This window comes from Hemitrygon akajei, chromosome 16, assembly GCF_048418815.1.
Source record: "Hemitrygon akajei chromosome 16, sHemAka1.3, whole genome shotgun sequence".
NCBI classification, from domain to species: Eukaryota; Metazoa; Chordata; class Chondrichthyes; order Myliobatiformes; family Dasyatidae; genus Hemitrygon; species Hemitrygon akajei.
Window position 1 is genome coordinate 54,757,532 of NC_133139.1, and position 21,458 is coordinate 54,778,989.

The window sequence follows — 21,458 nt, forward strand, 5'->3', positions numbered from 1 at the left end:
CGTTATCCTGAACACTCCTGGACTGTTTTGAGGACTCTGCAGTTTGATGTTTAATATTCTGTGTGATATTCACTCATTTTTTGCTATTTGCACAAGTTGTTCTTTTTCTCATGTGTTGGGTGTTTGATGTTCTCTTTGAATGGGTTTCGTGGTGTTTCCTTGTTTCATGGCTGTCCATGGGAGGATGAATCTCAGGGTTGTATTCTGTATACATACTTTGATAATAAATATACTTCGAATTTTTGAAATGCCTGAAGTACTCAGCAGGTCGGGCAGCAACTGTAGGAAGAGAAACAGTTAATGTTTCAGGTTGAAGTGTTTCTTCTGGTTGTGATGTTTTGCATTATTATGTAAAGAGCATATTATCCTATAAAGTTCAAGTTTAATTATCATTCAGCCATACATGAATATCCATGAATACAGCCAAATGAAACCGTGTTATTCTAATTTGCAAAACAGTACCAACAGCCATACACAGCACAAGGCACACATAGCACCTATAAAACAGCAGTAAAATACAGTGACACAGAAAAAAAGGATATAGTCCATATTCCCGAATGCATGAATGTTGCTGAAGTCTGCAGTCGAACAATGCAACTTGTCTTCTGCTGAGCGAACTCTGGAGGCAGCACTGACTCCAACACATACACTGATGTACATTGCCTACAGCACTCCAGTGCAGCACAAACTGATGACAATGCAACTTGAGGCTTAGTGGTCGCTTTGACTGAGGCCACGGAGCTCCTCCGTCGCCCTTTTGCCAGTGAACCAGTGAATTGGACTTACAGTGTTCCTGATTAACAATGTCCAACATGTTCTTCCGATCACAAGAAAAGCGACTAAGATGATCACTCATTATTAGGCTTGTTGGGCTTGAAATTCTGCCCTGTGTTCGTTTAGGAAGAGAGACAACCAACACCGGAATATTACAAAACTTGGGTTTATTGCAGAATCCGTAACTGGCACAGCGAATCCACGGAGTCGCTGGAGAAGGCGCGTTCCGTCTTCCCCTTACAATCTGCTCTTATTTATACCCCTTTTCCCCCCAGTACAACCCCCCGCTACATATTAGGTAATATCGGGCACTTGTGTCCATCTTATTGGCCCGATGCCATACACTCACGAGTTACCTGTTTCTTTTGTTTACTGAATCGCGTGACACTAGTAGTTTCGGTGTAGCGGAATCCCCAGTTTCGCTTCCCCCCCTCCCTCGCATTCCGGTCTCCTAATATTACGTGAGCCACTCCTGACCTGTAATGGCAGTCTCGAATTAACCCTAACACTCCCTCCCTTGGCCTCCCAGAGGCCACATCCCTTACAATCTTTTCCGCGGCTGCCGGGATCAGGCAGGGAGGTGAGCGTCCCCCGGCACTCTTTGGCGTGTCCTCCCTATTTGCTTATCCTGATTTGTCCGACCTAGGGTCACAAAGTATGGGTAGGGGTTCCCTAAACATCCGCAATTTTTACAAGTAGCATGCAACATTTCAGAAAACTTATTCAAGAACAAATTCACAATCCCCCCCTTGCCATGGTCCATTTCAGTCCGTGTCCTCCCATAGCGCGTCCGCTTTCCGGGAGGGCCGTGTCCTCCCCTTCCACCGGGAACAAGGGTGCCTGGTACGCCGGTGGAGGTCCATTCTTTCCAGTCAAGGCTCGATCTATAGTCCAGATGACTAGGGTCCTGATACAGGGTATGCAACAACAACCACACGTGATAAAGATAGCAATTGAAATAGACAGTCCTAGAGCCGACTGTCCCAGAAACGCTCCCCACTTACCAAAGGTCTTATTCAGCCAATCTACCACTGGGTTGTTTACCCCAGATTGCTCTTTCAGCTCGTTGGCCAACGCCCGGAGTTCTATCAGGCTCTTAGTCAGCTTTCTGTCTGGTCCGCCCCGTTCCCCACCAAACATCATCCCAGGAGGCACACCACTGCCCTCCCGCCGTTCGTTTATTGGGAAAGATGGGTGGATACCCTAGTCCGAGTGCCGCAAAGGGACACATGTAGACTTTGTATCCTTTCCATCCGGCCTCTGAACCTCCCCAGCAGTCAATCACATCACAAAGGTCAAATTGAAAAACTTTATCCCTCTTTGGGTCGGCGTCTAATATCACTCTGGCCCCACAGGGGTCCGGCGCTCCCTGAACGAGACGTCCCAGGAGAGCGGTGATACTTATCCACCCCAACATCCAGCCACTCATCCTTGCCCGTTTCCTTCCCCGTGCCCTCTTCGTCAATCGTTTCAATTAGATTAATTTGGCTTCCTTTTGCGGATCTGGAGCAGTGAGAAAATGATGCCAGTTATTGTCCCCCTCCCTTCTTACCTTTTAATGCCCTGTTGGAGACCTCGGTGACAGGGTATAGACCATGCCACCGTTTTTCGTTCCAGGTGAGCTTCCCCGGGCCTCGGAGGAACACTTCCACTCCTACCTTGATGGTGTCCGACCCCTGCGGCTGCTCACTGTTAGATTATTGAACTCGCACAGTTATCAATTTTACCATATTTCTAAAAACTCTCATATACTCTGTTACTCAGCACACAAATGTCTGAGTTTTGGTAACTCGAAATTGAAGTGCTCCATGGCTCCCTAGTACACAGAGAGGATCAAATGTGGGACGGTCGCCTTTCAAAACCTGACCTTCGCGTGGGAGATTTCTCCTCTTAACAACCAGTCTAAGGTAGTATCCCTGTGTACTACGGTGTACCGCGACACTTTTCTCCTCCTCACTCCTGAGACTTTTATGCCCTTCGTGGGCAGCGGGTACCCTCACTCAGAAGACTTTTCCACGGGCGGAGGATCTTCCTAAAAACAGATAAGAGTTAGTACTTACCAGTCACGATTCTGCACCGGGAATGATCTCTCCCAGGGTAATTTGGGGTTGGTGAGGATCCGTCAGCAGACAAGATCTAACTCAGTGATTTAACTATCTAGTGGAAGTCTTCGATATAACAGGCACTTCCTGACCTTAGTCGAGCTTGCGGCCGCAAGTTGTCTGCTGTCGGACCCGCCAGCCTGTGTTGTCTCTCCCTCCCCATGTCGGGGTCACCAAATGTTGGGCTTGAAATTCTGCCCTGTGTTCGTTTAGGAAGAGAGACAACCAACACCGGAATATTACAAAACTTGGGTTTATTGCAGAATCCGTAACTGGCACAGCGAATCCACGGAGTCGCTGGAGAAGGCGCGTTCCGTCTTCCCCTTACAATCTGCTCTTATTTATACCCCTTTTCTCCCCAGTACAACCCCCCGCTACATATTAGGTAATATCGGGCACTTGTGTCCATCTTATTGGCCCGATGCCATACACTCACGAGTTACCTGTTTCTTTTGTTTACTGAATCGCGTGACACTAGTAGTTTCGGTGTAGCGGAATCCCCAGTTTCGCTTCCCCCCCCCTCCCTCGCATTCCGGTCTCCTAATATTACGTGAGCCACTCCTGACCTGTAATGGCAGTCTCGAATTAACCCTAACATTAACCCTAACAGGCTGCATACCTGCTTTGCACACCCACTCTTGACACCTCTCTGATGCAGACAGCAGCATGATCTGCATGAAGTGCAGCTTCTTCAGTTTCTCTGCCAACTTGCAACTCACTTATGAGCAGACTTTAAGTTTTTAATGTCCAGCAGGGTCTTGCAATTGTAAAAAGTATATTTAAAAAAGATAATAAACGCCTTTGGTTGGTCCCATAGAAGCTGCTGCTTCTGAGCGCATTGCCATTTTACCTGAAAGCATCTTCACACTTAAATGAATATTTTTATAATATTTATGATAGTATAATTCAGTGATTAGGTTATAAAGTTCGCTGATGACACGGCCATAGTGGGGTGTGTCAGAAATGGACAGGAGGAGGAGTATAGGAAACTGATACAGGACTTTGTGATATGGTGCAACTCAAACTACCTGCGTCTCAATATCACCAAGACCAAGGAGATGGTGGTGGACTTTAGGAGATCTAGGCCTCATATGGAGCCAGTGATCATTAATGGAGAATGTGTGGAGCAGGTTAAGACCTACAAGTATCTGGGAGTACAGTTAGACGAGAAGCTAGACTGGACTGCCAACACAGATGCCTTGTGCAGGAAGGCACAGAGTCGACTGTACTTCCTAAGAAGGTTGGCGTCATTCAATGTCTGTAGTGAGATGCTGAAGATGTTCTATAGGTCAGTTGTGGAGAGCGCCCTCTTCTTTGTGGTGGCGTGTTGGGGAGGAAGCATTAAGAAGAGGGACGCCTCACGTCTTAATAAGCTGGTAAGGAAGGCGGGCTCTGTCGTGGGCAAAGTACTGGAGAGTTTAACATCGGTAGCTGAGCGAAGGGCGCTGAGTAGGCTACGGTCAATTATGGATAACTCTGAACATCCTCTACATAGCACCATCCAGAGACAGAGAAGCAGTTTCAGCGACAGGTTACTATCGATGCAATGCTCCTCAGACAGGATGAAGAGGTCAATACTCCCCAATGCCATTAGGCTTTACAATTCTACTGCCAGGACTTAAGAACTTTTTAAAAGCTATTATTAATGCTTTTTGAGATAGTGATTTAGATGCATATCATATTTTTTTTTACTGAGTTAAGTATTGTATGTAAGTAGTTTTGCTACAACAAGTGTATGGGACATTGGAAAAAAATAAGTTGAATTTCCCCATGGGGATGAATAAAGTATCTATCTATCTATCTATCTATCTATCTATCTATCTATCTAAAGAGCATGTGAGACCATTACGACAATGAATGCTGAGGTACTGAAGTAACTAACCAAACAAAACTTGTTTATTGTTCTTCTCAGGCGTCTCCCTTGTATGCACCTTTTCCACCAGATCTGTGTGGATCAGTGGTTAGCCACCAGTAAGAAGTGTCCAATTTGTCGAGTAGACATTGAAGCCCAGATGCCTGTTGACATCTAATTAGCCATTAGAAATAAAAAGGTAAAGTAATTGATGTGAAATTCAATAACAGAGTGGGTGAAGACACCTTTCTAGTTTTCTCCATTGCTAAGAATTGGAATAATATGTATTAATGTATTTAGGGAAACTGTCCTGATTATATACTTAATGAATTTTCAATCTTTAGTGTTCTCTTGTGTTCATTGTTCTGTGATTAGTCATATCTGTAAGCAGCCACCATGTACCATTACTCAATGATTGATACCAAATGATTTTTTCCAAGAATTGTCCTATGTAACTGCCCTATGTAATTTTTCAAAGAACCAATTAGTCCCATACAGCTATTTTGTTGTATCTGTACCTTGTCTGAAAAAACTTTAGCCAGCAATGTTCATTTGCCTTTCCTGTTCAACTTTGGAATTGCAGTTGGTTTATTTTCACATGTATCGAGATACAGTGAAAAGTTTATCTTGCTTACTATTCATACAGATCAAGTCATTACACAGTGCATTGAGGTAGAACAAGGTAAACCAGTAACAATGCAGAATTAAGTGCAACATGTGCAGAGTAAGTACAGTGAAGATGAGCAATATCATAAGATCATAACAAGGTAGATTGAGATGTCACGAGTCGTTCTTATAGTACTGTGCAACCATTTAATAGTCTTATAATGCCAGGGTAGAAGCTGTCCTGGAGCATGGTGGAATGTGTCTTCTGTCTAATGAAATAGAGAAGAGAGAATGTCTGGTGTAACTGGGGCCTTTGATTATGCAAACTGCTTTACTGAAGTAGCAAAAAATAGAGACAGAATCATAGACCATAAGACCATAAAACATAGCGGCAGAATTGGGTCATCCGCCATTCAATCATAGCTGATCCTTTTCTCCCCTCTTCAGCCCCACTCCCCTGCTTTCTCCCTGTAACCTTTAATGTCATGTCCAATCAAGAACCTATCAAGCTCTTTAAAAACACCATACAAGCTGGCTTCCAAAGCTGCCTATAGAACTAAATTCCACAAATCTACCACCATATGGCTAAAGTCATATCTGTAAGCAGCCACCATGTACCATTCTCTGCATCTCTATTTTAAATGAACACCCCTCTATCCTGAGGCTGTACCCTCTTGACCTAGACTCACCTACCATGAGAAACATTCTTTCCACATCTACTGTCTAGGCCTTTCAACATTTGAAAGGTTTCAATGAGATCCCTCCTTGTCCTTCTAAATTCCAGCAAGTACAGACCCAGTGCTATCAAACACCTGTCGTATGATAAACCTTTCATTCCTGGAATCATCCTTGTGAACTTCTTCTGAACCCTCTCCAATGCCAACATATCTTTTCTTAGTTAAGGAGCTCAAAACTGTTCACAATGATCAAGGTGAGGCCTCAGCAGTGCTTTATAAAGCCTCAGCATCACATCCCTGCTCTTGTGATCTAGACCTCTTGAAATGAATGCTCACTTTGCATTTGTCTTCCTCACCACCAACTCTACCTGTAAGTTAACCTTCAAGGTGTTCTGCACAAGGATTCCCAGGTCCCTTTGCATCTCAGATTTTTGGATTTTCTCCCCATTTAGAAAATAGTCTGCACATTTATTTCTACTGCCAAAGCGCATGATCATGCATGTTCCAATATTGTATTTCTTTTGCCACTCTTGCCCATTCTCTTAATCTGTCTTAAGTCCTTCTGCAGCCTACCTGTTTCCTCAACACTACCTGCCCCTCCACTAATCTGCAAACTTGATAACAAAGCCATCTATTGCATCATCTAAATCATTGATATATCGCATAAAAAGAAGCAGTTCCAACAGTGACCCCTTTGGAGCACCAGAAAAGTGTCCTTTTATTCCCACTTGCTGCCTCCTACCAATCAGCCAATGCTCTAAGCAAGCCAGAAACTTTCCTGTAATACCATGGACTCTTAACTTGGTAAGCAGCCTCATGTGTGTGGCACCATGTCAAAGGCCTTCTGAAAGTCCAAATATACGACATCCACTGCATCCTCTTTATCTATCCTGTGTGTATTTTCCTCAAAGAATTCCAACTGGTTCATCAGGCAAGATTTCCCTTAAGGAAACCATGCTGATTTTGTCCTATCTTGTCCTGTGTCACCGAGTACTCCATAATCTCATCCTTAAGAAATGACTCCAACATTTTCCCAACAACTGAGGTCAGGCTAACTGGTCTATAATTTACTTTCTGCTGCCTTCCTCCTTTCTTAAAGAGTGGAGTGACGTTTTCAGTTTTCCAGTCATCTGGCACCATGCCAGAGTCCAATGAGTTACTAATGCCTCCACAATCTCTAGCACTACCTCTTTCAGAACCAACGGGTATAGTTCATCTGGTCCGGGTAACTTGCGTACCCTTGGGTCTTTCAGCTTTTTGAGCACCTTCTTGTAATAGTAACTGCACTCACTTCTCTTCCCTCACATCCTTCAACATCTGGCATTCTGCTAGTGTCTTCCACAGTGAAGACTGAAGCAAAATACTATTTTAGTGCATCTGCCATTTCCTTGCCCCCCCCCCACTCCCTGTTATTATTCCAGCTTGATTTTTTAAATGGTCTCATCTATCATCTTTCATTTTGTTATCTCTTTTGTTTATTACATACTTGAAAAAGCTTTTACTATCTACTTTGATATTGTTTGCTAGCTTTCTTTTCCCTTCTAATGATTCTTTTAGTTGCTGTCTGTAGGAGTTAAAGGGAGAGGATGGGATGCATGGAATGTGAGTGAGGTACTTGTTGAGTACTTTGCTTAAGTATTTGTGAAGGAAAAGGATATGGAGGACCAGGATATCAGTATGAGTGTATAAATACATTAGGGGATTTAGAGGTCAAGGACAAGGAAGAGTTAGGCTTCCAAAGGAACGTTAATGTGGATAAGTCCCCAGGACCTAATTGGATTTATCACAGGATTTTGAGGAGACCATAGATGAGACTGCTGGGCACTTGACTAATATCTTTTGAGTCCTCTCTAAGCATAGGTGAAGACCCAGAGGACTGGCAAGTAGCTAATGTTGTACCTCTATTTAAGAAGGAAACAAAGGAAAATCCTGGGAAATTGCTGGAGAAAATTCTTAGGGATAGGATCAACATCAATGGGATGGCAGTTGAGAGGGTGAGCAGTTTCAAGTTCCTCAGTAAGCACATCACCGAAGGTCTCACCTGGCTGTGCGGCAAAAAAAGCACAACAGCATCTCTTTCACCTCAGGTGACTGAAGGAGTTCGGCATAAACCCCCAAATCCCTTCTACAGGGGCACCATTGAGAGCATCCTGACCGGCTGTATCACTGCCTGGTACAGAAACTGCTCCAACCTTGACCGTTGGGCACTGCAGAGAGTGGTACGGACAGCCCAGCGCATCTGTGGATGTGAACTTCCCTCCATTGAGGACATTTATAGCAGAAGGTGCATAAAGAAGGCCTGGAAGATCGTTGGGGATACCAGTTACCCAACCATAAACTGTTTCAACTGCTTTCGTCTGGCAAAGGGTACCACAGCGTTAAAGCCAGGAACAACAGGCTACAGGACAGCTTCTTTCTACAAGCCATCCAACTGATAAATGCACATGTCTGTACACTGCGACAGAGTTGTATTGCAAACATTTTAAATCCCTCACATTGTGGGGCAGATTAAGATGTAAATAAATAAACAAACAAATAAATAAATAACTAAGAGCATTTGGAAACCCATGGCCTAATTAGGGAGAGCCATCATGGCTTTGTGCATGGCGGGGCATGCCTTACCAAACTTGAATGACGTTTTTGACAAGGTGACGAGAGAGGTATTGTCTGTATGGATTTTAGTAAGGTGTTTGACAGAGTCCCTCATGGGAGCCTAATCCAGAAGATTAAGATGCCTAGGGTCCATAGTAAATTGGCTGTTTGGATTCAGAAATGGCTTGTACATAGATAACAGAGGGTAGTGGTTGAAGGAACTTATTTGCGCTGAAGGTCTGTAATTAATGGTGTTCCGCGGGGATCTATGCTGGGATCCCTGCTGTTTGTAATGTATATTACTTTATATTACATTACATTACCTGGATGAAAATGTAGACGAGTGGGTTAGTAAATCTGAGGATGATACCAAGATTGGAGTGATGGATAGTGCAGAGGACTGGCAAAGCATGCGACATGATATAGACAGATATGGGCAGAGAAATGGCAGATGGAGTGTAACTGAGATAAATATGAAGTGTTACATCATGGTAGGGCAAATGCAATAAGATGGTACACTGTTAAGGGCAAACTCCTTAACAGTATTGCTGAGCAGAGAGATCTTGAGATCCAAGTATGTAGATGCTTGAAAGTTGATACACAGGTCAATAAGGTGGTTAAGAAGGCTTATGGAAAGCTTGATTTTATTAGTCAAGGCATTAAGTTAAAAGTCAGAAGGTTGTATTGCAACTTTAAAAAACTCTGGTTAGGCCTCATTGAGAGTTCTGTGTACAGTTCTAGTTGCTCCATTATAGGAAGGTTGTTGTAGCTTTGGAGAGAGTGCAGAAGAGGTTCACCAGCATGCTGCCTGGTTGGTAGAGAGCACCTGTTTCCCAGGGTTGAAATGTCTAATACCAGAGGGCGTACATTGAAGTCGGGGGTGGGGGGGTAGGTTTTTTTACTTAGTCATGGATGCCTGGTATGGTGGTAGAGGCATATACATTAGAGGCTTTTAAGAGATGTTTGGATAGGCACATGGATATAAGGAGGATGAAGGGATATGGAATTGGTCTAGGTAAGAGGGAGTAGTATTTGGGTGTTTTTGATTTCCTTGTTAGTTGGTTCAGCACAACATTGGCTGTATTCTTCCATGTTCTATTATTATTACTTACTTATTGAGATACAGCGTGGAATTAGCTCCTCCGGTCCTTCAAGTCACGCCTCCCAGCAACCCCTGATTTAACCTTCGCCTAATTACAGGAAAATTTACAGCAATGAATTAACCTACCCACTGGTACATCTTCCGACTGTTGGAGAAAACCAGAGCACCCAGAGGAAACCTACATGGGGAAAATGTACAAACTGCTTAGAGAGAGAGGCGGGAATTGAACTTGAGTCACTGGTACTGTAAAGCATTGTGCTAGCTACTACACTAGTGATCTAATCACAAATTGTAGAATGAGAGACAGCTTTGGTAGAATCCACACTCTAGTAAAGCTAACTATATAGGAATGAGGCTGGAATTAGATGTTAGATTGTGAATTTTCTGTGCAGATTATGTGAGCTTTCAGTATTTTGCTTTTAGTTTAGATTTTCAGCATCAACAGTTTACAAAAGTTTATATTGTTTTTATATACAACAATATAAAACAATAAAGGGTAGTAAAAAATTGTAGAGACTATTACAGGAGAAATTAAAGCATTACGCTATTATTTTGCACATTGTATTTGATAAAGTTAGCAGGTGAGGGAATGCGGTGTCAAATGACAGCAAGAAATCATTAACCATTTGTTATGATGGAAAATAACTGGTTCTTTGAGTCTCAACAGTAGAGGCCTGGACACACACAGTTTTAATAATAAGGAATTTATTATTAAAGGGGAAGTCGGGTCAACACAAGCAACTACAGTACACAGGAAGCGGTGTGGGGACAGGGTACGGTTACACAAACAAAGAACAAGGGAAAAGCACTACAACAGCTATCCCCCTTGATCTTGGATAGCTGCGGCTCCCTTACCAGGGCAAACAATAGACCTTCCCAAGCATAAATCAATGCACTTACCTCCAATGTGGTGGTCTGTAAGAGAGGGCTAGCCAAGGGCAAGTCTCACCTTTTAAAGCATGGGGCTGGGCGAGTTAATCCAATTAAGGTAACCAATAATTTAGGTGTGCATTGATTAGTTGGGAGGGACCAAATGTTGATTGGCATGTGGTGTGTCCTCTGACCAGCCAGGTGGCAGTGCATCTGTCACGTGGCCGGTATCTCTGGATACACCATTGCTGAAGAAATTATTGGAAACTGCAGCCAGATACATCACCATAGACGTGATAGACTGCAACCTACAGCAGAGATATCAACGGTTGTGGATACATTAGTGATCAGCTTCAAAAATTCCCTCCAATTCGCAGCAGTCATAGCAACATTATAAGATGACGTAAGTAAAAGTGTTTGAAGAAGAATTACCGAGGTTGAAGGATTTGTTCTATAAGGAGAGATAGAGACAATTAGACAATTAGTTCCCTGAAGCTCAAACTGGTGATAAAAGAGAGATGATGTCTCTCTGGAGAACTGAGGAGTGATCTTGAAATTCAGAGCTAAGACTTCTGTAGCATTGACTATTATTTTTGAATCTCAGGATTCACAACAAGAAGAGGAAACTGGTAGATAATGAAGATAGAAATTGATCAAAGTTAAGAGGAATGTTATTGTGCATCAAAACCAGCACAGACTAGTTGAGCCAAGCTGCTTGTTTCAGTTTTCCCTGTTAAGAGGAGTGTCAACAAATGCTCTTTTTTTCTTTGCTTAGGTGTTGGTATTGAGTTCCTTGAGCATGCTGGCTTGCATCTGGAATATGCAAGAGGCTGTGGCGGGCTTTGACTGAAATGCAAAAGGCTCTCCACTACCTGGGCCTGTGTACAGCTACTCTTCTGCTGCAGGAAGAACCATTGCATAACTGAAGATCCAAGCCAGTTGCAGTCTCCAGATATTGTTCCCAGATCAGCCTTACACCAAAGGACCAACATACTTCTGTCCCTGTGTTCTCATCAACTCCTTTGATTTGTTCAGTAGGACTTACCTGACAGTGTTACTGTATACCAAGCTGAGTTTCAAATGTCTCCTCAGATATAATATTCTAGCTGTTTGCAAATAATTAAATTAAGTTGCCTTCTGATATTCATTGTTCTGAATGTGCTTTATGACATGTGGTGAAACACATGCTTTTCCTCCCGTGCACAGGTGCCAATTTCAGAGGCCATAGTAAACATATGTATGATGAGGGAAGAAAGTGGTGATACTACAGCTGTCTTTTGATCTGATCAGTGCCTCTGGGATTTGATGTGGCTGCAACTCCTTTCAACCAGGGTTCCCTGGCTTCCTAAATGTGCGCCCTAGAGGTCTATGGATAACTTGGCCTAGCAGGATCTGCCAGTCCTGGTTCAGTGATTGATCTGGTGAGGACCCTAGCTTCTTCTGAAGCTGGCCAGGCTCTACTCACCTCTCTGACGGGAACACTGGTCACTATTTGAAGTGATATCGACTCCAGGTCTCACAGTTCTTAGGTTTTAGAAACATAGAAAACCTACAGTACGATACAGGCCTTTCGGCCCACAAAGCTGTGCCGAGCATGTCCTTACCTTAGAAATTACCTAGGGTTACCCATAGCCCTCTATTTTTCTGAGCTCCATGTACCTGTCCAGGAGTCTCTTATAAGACCCTATTGTATCTGCTTCTATCACCGTCGCCGGCAGCCCATTCCACGCTCTCACCACTCTGCGTAAAAAAACTTACCCCTGACATCTCCACTGTCCCTGATTTGCTGGACTGATACCAGCAGATGGTGACTTTCCAGAGGGGATGGACTCACTGGGTCAGTAAATTCCCTGATATTAACCACCCTTTCCCACCCCCAGATCCAGAGACAGCAAATCAGCTCCCCAGATTCCCCAGTCTGAAGGCTGGAGGTCACTAGTTACAGCCAGGGTGGCTGCTTACCCTGGTGTTCTGTACTGGAGTTACCAGTTACCCTGACTTGACCCCAGCGCAGAAGCAGAACCAAGGAGGACCAGACAAAGAGGACAGGAGACAATCAGGCCTTTCACAGTTACCCAGGGCAGCAGCTCAACTCTTTGGTGAGTATCGATTCAGTGCACGTTTCTGCTGACTCAGGAGTGGGTAAGTAGAACTCAATTATGACCATGACATAGCAACAGAATTAGGCCATTTGGCCCATTGAGCCTGCTCCACCATTTCATCATGGCTGATCGATATTTCCTTTCAGCCCCCTACTCCAGTATCCCTTCATGCCCTGACCAATCACAAATCTATCAACCTTTGCCTTAAGTATACATAAAGACGGCCTCCAGAGCTGCCTGTGGCAACAAATTCCACAGATTCGTATTTCTCTGGCTAAAGAAATTCCTCCTCATCTCTGTTCTAAATGGATGCCCCTCTATTCTGAGGCTGTCCTCTGGTCTTAGACTCTCGTACCATAGGAAACATCCTCTCCACATCCACTCTGTCAAGGCCTGTCACCTAAAGGGTATAATTCTGACCCAGGTCGCAGGTGAATGCTGTTCCATGCAATGTCCCTCTTGCGGTACGTGGGAGAACACAATGTCCCTGCTGTCCAGGTGTCTAGCTGCAGCTCCTGACTGACTGTATCATGTAGCTGGGCCTGTGTATGGACTTTTAGCATATTTAGGAACATCTCAAAGCAGCAGGGGAGCCAGACTATCATGGCCTTGTTCAGTTCAACTAGCATGGTGTTGTGGGTGAGGTGGGGGAAAGTGAGTTCCCACAACACGAATTTAGGTAGTTGGGTAGCAGATTAAAGAGCACTGTGGTATCTTTATAGTGGAATTGGACCTCTTTCATTTCCCGGTATATGTTGTTGTGGAGGCCAGTGGCCCAAATTTCCTGGGTAGAAATTAGATTAAAAATATGCCATTGGTGTTGTCCTGCATCAATCATATTGGGGATGGGGCAGAAGGGGAAGAACCTTGCATTGAAAACAGTCAGTTTTCCAAGCTGATGCTTGGTTCAGCTAAGTTCAAGTTTAAAGTTGTACAAGGCCTGCTAGTGGCACGGAGCCACAATAGTGTAGCTGTTAGTGCAACACTAATAGAACTCAGGGTTTTCTGGAGTTCAGAATTCAATATAGGCACCATGTGAAATTGGTCCATATGAAATGAGTGGTTTCTCCTCGGGTGCTCTGGTTTCCTCCCATGGTCCAAGATATCCACCCTAATTTACCTCAGGACAGCAAACAGCTCTGTAATCTGTACAGGGTCTATGAATTTGATGCCATTTTGCCTCATTCTGTGTCCAACTAAGTAAATATTGTTGCAAAAAACAAATTAAGATCTCTGCCATCTGTTTTACCAGACAGAATGGATTACCATTCTGATCTTCCAGAGAACAAATATTGTCCCTTGCAATCCTCTTGCTCTTAACATCTGTAGAATCCATTAGGATTCTCTTTCACCTTTTAACCTTCCTGATTTCTTTCTTAAGTGTTTTCTTGCAATTCTTATACTTCATAATTACCTAATTTCTCCCTACCTGTCTATACCTGCTATGCACCTCCTCTTTTTCTCTTCAACAGGGCCGCGATGTCTCTTGGAAAACACAATTCCCTACACTTGTTATCTTTTCCTTTTATTCTGGCAGGCACATACAACCTTATGTGTCTTACAACAGTATGCTGCCTTTCTACAAATTAGTTCCACTAAATCCCTAGGGTTATTGGGTGATCTGTAATATAGCCCATTAACATGGTCATACCTTTCTGTCCTAACGCAGCACTGCTGTGATAATTTCCCTGTCCAGTAATGCCACCTCCCTTCCTTTAATCCCTCTTGCTCTGTCATGTCTAAAACAATGGAACCCCGGAATACTGAGCTGTCAGTTCTGCCCCTCCTGCAACCAAGTCTCATTAATGGCTACAATGTCAGAATTCCAGGTGTTGATCCATGCCCTAAGCTCATCTGCCTTTCCTATGATACTTGGTGCATTGGAATAGTCACATCATGCTCAACATTTTGATTCTTGACTTTGTCTGAGGTATCCATAACCTTGCCACTAACTTTGGATACTATGGTTCCCATCCTCCTGCAACTCACCATGGGTAAACCTTCCCACTAGGATATTAGGCCCTTCCAGTTCAGGTGCAAACAATCTCTTCTATACAGGCCCCACCTTTTCTGGAAGACCATAAGATATGGGAGCAGAATTAGGCCATTTGGCCCATCGAATCTCCCCCACTGTTCATCAATGGCCACTCTGTTATTTTTGTCTCAGCCCCAATCACCTACCTTCTCCCCATATCTCTTCAAATCCTGTTCAATCAAGAATCTATCAAGTTCTGCCTGTGGCAAAGAATTCCACAGAGAAGAGAACCCCATGATTCAAAACTCCTATGTACCCCCCACACCAACTCCTTAGCCATGTGTTAGACTGTATAATCTTCATATTTGTGGCCACACTAGTATGTGGCATAGGTAGCAATCCTGATATCACAACACTGGAGGTTCTGCCCTTAACTTAGCACCTAACTGCCTGAACTTCCTTAGTGGAATCTCGTCACTCATCCTACCCCATGCCATCAGCACCTACATGGAGCATGACCTCTGGCTGTTCACCCTCCCACTTAAGAAAGCTGATGTCCCAGACCTTGACACCTTGGAGGCAACATACCATCAGGGAATATCGTTCTTGCCCATAGAACTTCATTTCTGTTCCCCTAACTAACAAATCCCCTATTGCCACAACACACCTCTTCCCCTTTCCTTCGGAGTCACAGAGCCAGACTCAATGCCAGACAACCTACTGCTGTGATACACCTTTTCAAAGGTTTCAAAGGTACATTTAATGTCAGAGAAATGTATATAATATGCATCCTGAAATAATTTTTCTTCATAACCATTTGCAAAAACAGTGCCCCAAATAATGAATGACAGTTAAATATTAGAACACCAAAGCCCCTCCCCCGCATAGCAGCAGCAAAGCAACGACTCCCCCTCCCCACCAGAAAAAAATGCATTCCCCCCCTCCACCAAGCACTCATGCATGCAGCAAAGCATTAATAAAGACACAGGCTTGCAGTACCCCAAAGACTACTCAAATACCTGTGGTATTCGACATCCCAGAGTCTGTCTGCCTCTCTCTCACTCAGGAAAAAGAGGTGTCCGTTACACAGCGAGAGGGGAGACATGACAGACAGCTCACTGATTTACCATGTTAAAAGTCCATTGCATCGCTTTTTCCAAGCTCTGTGCCCAAAGAATTCGGGTCTCTGGGCACACAGACAGAGTGACACACTGATTTCCCGCAGAGGCCCCAACCTCGAGTCCACCCGCCTCCAGAGCCACAAAATCCCGAAACTCCGAAGGCAAGCTAATCTTCGAAGCCATGCCTTTGACATATCGAATAACGGCCAGTCGCAAGACCCCAAGAGCGGGTCCCATTTCCACAAAAAATTGGTCAGTGTGTAACTCCAGGTCAGGGTCATCAGAAGAACCTGGAAAGGGAAAAATAGAGATATTAAAGATAAAAATAGAGCTTTGTCTGAAAATGCTTAGTAAAGGAGTTGCCGTTAGATGCCATTGTCTCTCCTAAGCTTTATTGAGGAGGATGGCTACAGGGGTACTCTGCAGTTAACCTCCTTCCACTTCCTGACTGTCACCCAGTTTCCTGTGTCCTGAACCTCGGATGTAACAACTGTAACACGTTGTAAGGTTTCACTGCTAATGTAATGGCCTCTCTGTAATGTTCCACTGCTAAGGTAATGGTTTCTCTGTAGCAGCAATGTTTGGGTTATGACTAGAAAAAATGGGGCATGTTAGCCAATGAACGAGATGCTGTTCTTTCTTGTGTGTCTGAGAGCCGGGAATTCACGGTCTTTTGCCATGGAGAGAAGACGTGAATGGCGAGAGTTGGTAGACCACCAGACGGAGAGGACGGAGCAAGGGTCCAAAGGTCAGCAACGATCGGAGGAGGTTGATGGACGAATGGCCTTATCAGTAAACTCCAACATTGCGCATTAGACTGTTTCATGAGAATGTGCCCTGTTTCTTTTTCTGTTTTCTTTACTAACCGTATAGTCAAATTAAGAATCATAAAGCTCAATCGTTTAATCGCATATTGTGTACTGTTTGTTATTTCGTGGTAGTAATTTGTAATGGGACACATCGTGCAGCATCCACCCAAACGAGCTTTCTTAAGTTTGACAGGGTCGGGACTATCATCCCCTATATTAAGCTGCTCAGTTTACCGAGAGTTACACTACCTCTCTAGATGTCATCTTTCACTCCTTCAGCCTCCCAAATGATCTGGAGTTCATCTAGTTCTAGTTCCAGCTCCACCTTTTTAACATGGATTGTTAGCAGCTGCAGTTAGATGCACTTCTTACAGGTGTAGTTGTCGGGGACACTGGAGGTCTCCCTGTCTTCCCATATCCCGTGAGGAACATTCTGTCATTCTGCTGGCATCTCTACTGTTCTAGCTGATCAAATGTAAAGGGGGGGGGGGGGGGAACTCTACCTACAGCTTTTCTTTGCTTTCTCTAATGAAACCTCAAAATCTCCACTCTAACTGTTCACACTAATGATGGCTGGTCCACTTGCGTCTATCTTTCTTTAATTTGTTCTTGTTAATCAATCCCAAATGCTGATTGGTCATTAGTCAAAACTCTTCCTTTCTTTTTCTATCCCTCACACTCTTCCTGATTTTTGTTTGCTCCTCATTCTCTCTTCCCTTTATTTCACAATCTTACCATGCTGTCCTCCTCCCTTTCTACCCACTGCTGCCTCTATCCTTCACATGCACTCTCAATTGTAGACTCTTACCTTTTCTCCCTCTATTTCTCTCTCCTTTCTACACAATATGTAGATAAACCTACAAGAGGAGAGGCTGTACTTGATTTGGTATTGGGAAATGAACCTGGTCAGGTGTGAGATCTTTCGGTGGGAGAGCATTTTGGAGATAGTGATCATAATTCTCTCTCCTTTACAATAGCATTGGAGGGAGATAGGAACAGACAAGTTAGAAAAGTGTTTAATTGGAGTAAGGGAAATTATGAGGCTATCAGGCAGGAAATTGGAAATAGATGTTCTCAGAGAAAAGTACAGAAGAAATGTAGCAAATGTTCAGGGGATATTTGTGTGGCGTTCAGCATAGGTACGTTCCAATGAGACAGGGAAGTTATGGTAGGGTACAGGAACCGTAGTGCACAAAGGCTGTAATAAATCTAGTCAAGAAGGGAAAAAAAAGCTTACAAAAGGTTCAGAGAGCTAAGTAATGTTAGAGATCCAGAAGATTATAAGGCTAATAGGGAGGAGCTTAAGGAGGAAATTAGGAGAGCCAGAAGGGGCCATGAGAAGGCCTTGTCGGGCAGGATTGAGGAAAACCCCAAGGCATTCTACAAGTATGTGAAGAGCAAGAGGATAAGATGTGAAAGAAATGTCCCAAGTGTGACAGTGGGAAAGTGTGTATGGAACCGGAGGAAATAGCAGAAGTACTTAATGAATACTTTACTTCAGTATTCATTATGGAAAAGGATCTTGGTGATTGTAGTAATGACTTGCAGTGGACTGAAAAGCTTGAGCATGTGCTGGAGCTTTTGGAAAGCAAGTTGGATAAGTCGCTGGGACCGGATGAGATGTACCCCAGGCTTCTGTGGGAGGCAAGGGAGGAGATTGCTGAGCCTCTGGTGATAATCTGATGTTGTTCCTTTATTCAAGAAAGGGAGTAGAGGTAGCCCAGGAAATTACAGACCTGTGAGTCTTACCTCTGTGGTTGGTAAGTTGATGGAGAAGATCCTGAGGCAGGATTTATGAACAATTGGAGAGGTATAATATGGCTTTGTCAAGGGCAGGTTGTGCCTTACGAGCCTGATTGAATTTTTTGAGGATGTAACTAAACACATTGAAGAAGGAAGAGAAGTAGATGTAGTGTATATGGTAGGAGGTACGGAAGCTTTGAGTCCGACATCATCATATTCAGAAACAGTTATTACCCTACAACCATCAGACTCCTAAGCTATCACGGATAGCTTCAGCCATTTCAATTCTGAACTGTCCCGACAACCAACAGATTCACTTTCAAGGGTTCAATAACTCATGATATCAGCTTGTGAATCTGTCGGGGTCGACTATTGTATCAGGTGCTCCCGATGCAGCCTCCTGTATATTTGTGAGATCTGACGTAAATTGGGGGGCTGGTTTGTTAAGCGGCTCCGCTACTTCTACCAAAAGCGGAATTTCCTGATGGCCAACTGTTTTAATTCCTATCTCCTATTCCCATTCTAACATGTCCATGGCCTCCATTTTTGCCACAATGAGGCTTGTCTCAGGGTGGAGGAGCAATACCTCATATTCCATCTAGGTATACTCTAACCAGATGGCATGAACATCGATTTCTCCTTCTGATATTTTTTTTCTTTCCTCGCATTTCCTGTTCTTTCATTTCCCAATCTGGTCTCTTACTTAGACTTCTAACCTATCTGTCATCTCCTGTGGTGCCCCTCCTTCTTCTCTTTCTTGCATGGTCCACTCTCCTTTCCTCCTTCTCCAGCTCTTTTCCTTTCCCACCCACCTGGTTTCTCTTATCACCCTTGCTTTCCATTCCTGAAGAAGGGTCTCGGCCCAAAATGTTGACTGAATTTATTTCCTAGATGCTGCCTGACCTGAGTTCCTCTGGCATTTTGTGTGTTTCTCGTGTTCTTAGTATTATTTATTTACTTTCTTAAAACCACTTGCAAGATTTGTCTTCTTTTGCATGTCGTTTGTCAGTTTTATTTCTGTATAGTTGTTTTTTTCATTGATTCTGTTGTCTTTATTTTCCTGTAAAAACAAGTATCAGGCTGGTACATGGTGACATGTACGCACTTTGATAATAGATTTACTTTGAACTTTAAATTTGAAACTTTAGCTCTTGCTGTCTCTACTCTCTTCGCTTTTACGATGAGCTGTGTACCACAGTTTGAATGCCACACCCTCATCTTCGCCATTGCCGTCTTCATGAACTTGGTCAGCATCGCCTACGGCTTTCTCCTAGACAGCGTGGCATCATGGTGACACGCTTTCTGACGATGCAAGTTCCTCGTGTTGCTGAAGCGAACACTGGCTGTGCAGCGGGAATAACCAGGAGCGGTTTGGTCTGCGTGGGGCATTGTTCGTATTATATAGGATGACAATATGGAGTCAAAACATGGAAATATGCCATTTGGCCCATCTCGCCCATGCAAGTTATATAGCCCATGTCCTTCTGAACCTTTCATGAATTTCAAAGTCAAAGTAATTTATTATCAAACTATGCATACGTTACCATACACTACATTGATATTCATTTCCATCTATCCACATACCTGTCCTAATGTCCCTTGAACAATGTAATTGTACTCGCTTGTACCACTTTCTCTGGCATTACGTTCCACGCATGTCCTCATCACTGTGAAAGCGCTTGCTTCCACCAGAGCGGTTGTCTTTAAATCTTCCGACCTCAACTTTAAGTTCTTGGTTTTCTGGGAAGAAGATAGTATACATTCATCCTATCTGTGCCCCTCATGATTTTAAAAGTTCACCCCTCTACAGCAATTATTCTAGAGAAATTAGAGAGATTATTCAAGAGAAAAAAGCGACTCGGCCTGGCCAACGTTCCCCTATAATTCAGGACCCTAGAGTCCTGGCAACGTCCTCGTAAATCTTCTCTTTATTGATAATATGTTGACAAAATTGCTTCCCTCTATTAGTCGCATATGCCCCTGCTTGTCCCATTTCTATTGAAGTGCATGTTCAAGGCATTTTTTACAGTTGCAATCGTACTCGCCTTTACAAGTTCCTCTGGTAGCCCGTTTCATGTATTTGAAAAAGGTTGCTCCTCGGATCCCATTTGAAACTTTACCCCTTGACCTCTAACCCATACCTATAGCTCTGCTACAAGGAGAGGAAGATCGTGGACATGCCTACAGTGACATTACTTTGGTCACGTCAGTTGCTTGCCTGAGGGTCAAGAGGGATGTTCTTTATTAGGGCACTTAACTCCGGAATAGCGCGCGTGTTTTGACAAGTCTCTTGGTCAGAGAGGTTGCTGATAATATGCTTCATATTATCATAAGTAGGTCTGGAAACCCTAGGGTTCTAGAATTGTAATTAGTTTATGTTGTCACGCATACCAAAGTCAAGTGAAAAGCCTTCCTTGAATACCGTCCATACAGATCAAATCATTAAACAGTGAATTGAGGGGGTACAAGATAAAACAATATCTATGGAGCTACAACAGCTACAGGAAAGATGTAGTGCAGGTAGTCAATAAGCTGCAAAATCACAACGAGATAGATTGTGAGATCAATAGTCATACGGGAGCACAACTGCACTACCACATTGCATTGTGTCATGAATTTATCTTAATGATGTAGAAGGCAAATTTATCCCAGGAACCACAGGATGTGCTGCTCCCATAGATTCACACAGATTAATTACACATAACACTGAAGTAGAACCAGGTAAAACTAACATAAAGTGTAACAGCTACAGAGCAAGGCAGACAATAAAATGCAAGGCCATAACCAGGTAGATTGTGAGATCAAGACTCCATCTTGTGATGCTAGGGAACTGTTCAATAGTTTTATAACAGTGAGATGGAAGCTGCATTGAGCCTTGTGGTGCATGCTGTGAGACAGAAGGTACTTTTGACCCATGGGAATTCTGAAAGGTAAAAGGCAGTTTGCGCTTCTTGAAATTAAGGAGTTTCAGTTGTAATTGGGTGATTCCCCTGTGTTTCACAGCAGGGTTTTGCTCTGGAGAGGAGTTACAGGGCTTGGGTAAGAGTCTGAAATAGTCACCTGCGTGCTACAGATGAGGCCACCAAGCAGTTAAGGGAGCAGGGACTGCAAATCTGTCGCAGATGCCAAATGA

The 21,458-nt window shown here is 43.7% G+C and overlaps 1 protein-coding gene across 4 annotated transcripts in view; it reads left to right on the forward strand.

Annotated features, from left to right (window-relative positions):
* Window positions 1-11,718, forward strand: part of LOC140740064 (E3 ubiquitin-protein ligase arkadia-C-like) — a 195,803-nt gene extending 184,085 nt beyond the window's left edge. For all 4 annotated transcript variants that reach the window (XM_073068920.1, XM_073068922.1, XM_073068921.1 and 1 more), the window contains exons 14-15: window positions 4,789-4,927; window positions 11,351-11,718. In XM_073068920.1, coding sequence (XP_072925021.1) covers window positions 4,789-4,906 — 118 coding nt within the window. In that variant the 3' untranslated portion in view covers window positions 4,907-4,927; window positions 11,351-11,718. The remainder of the gene's footprint in view (window positions 1-4,788; window positions 4,928-11,350) is intronic.
* The last annotated feature ends 9,740 nt before the right edge of the window (window positions 11,719-21,458 follow it).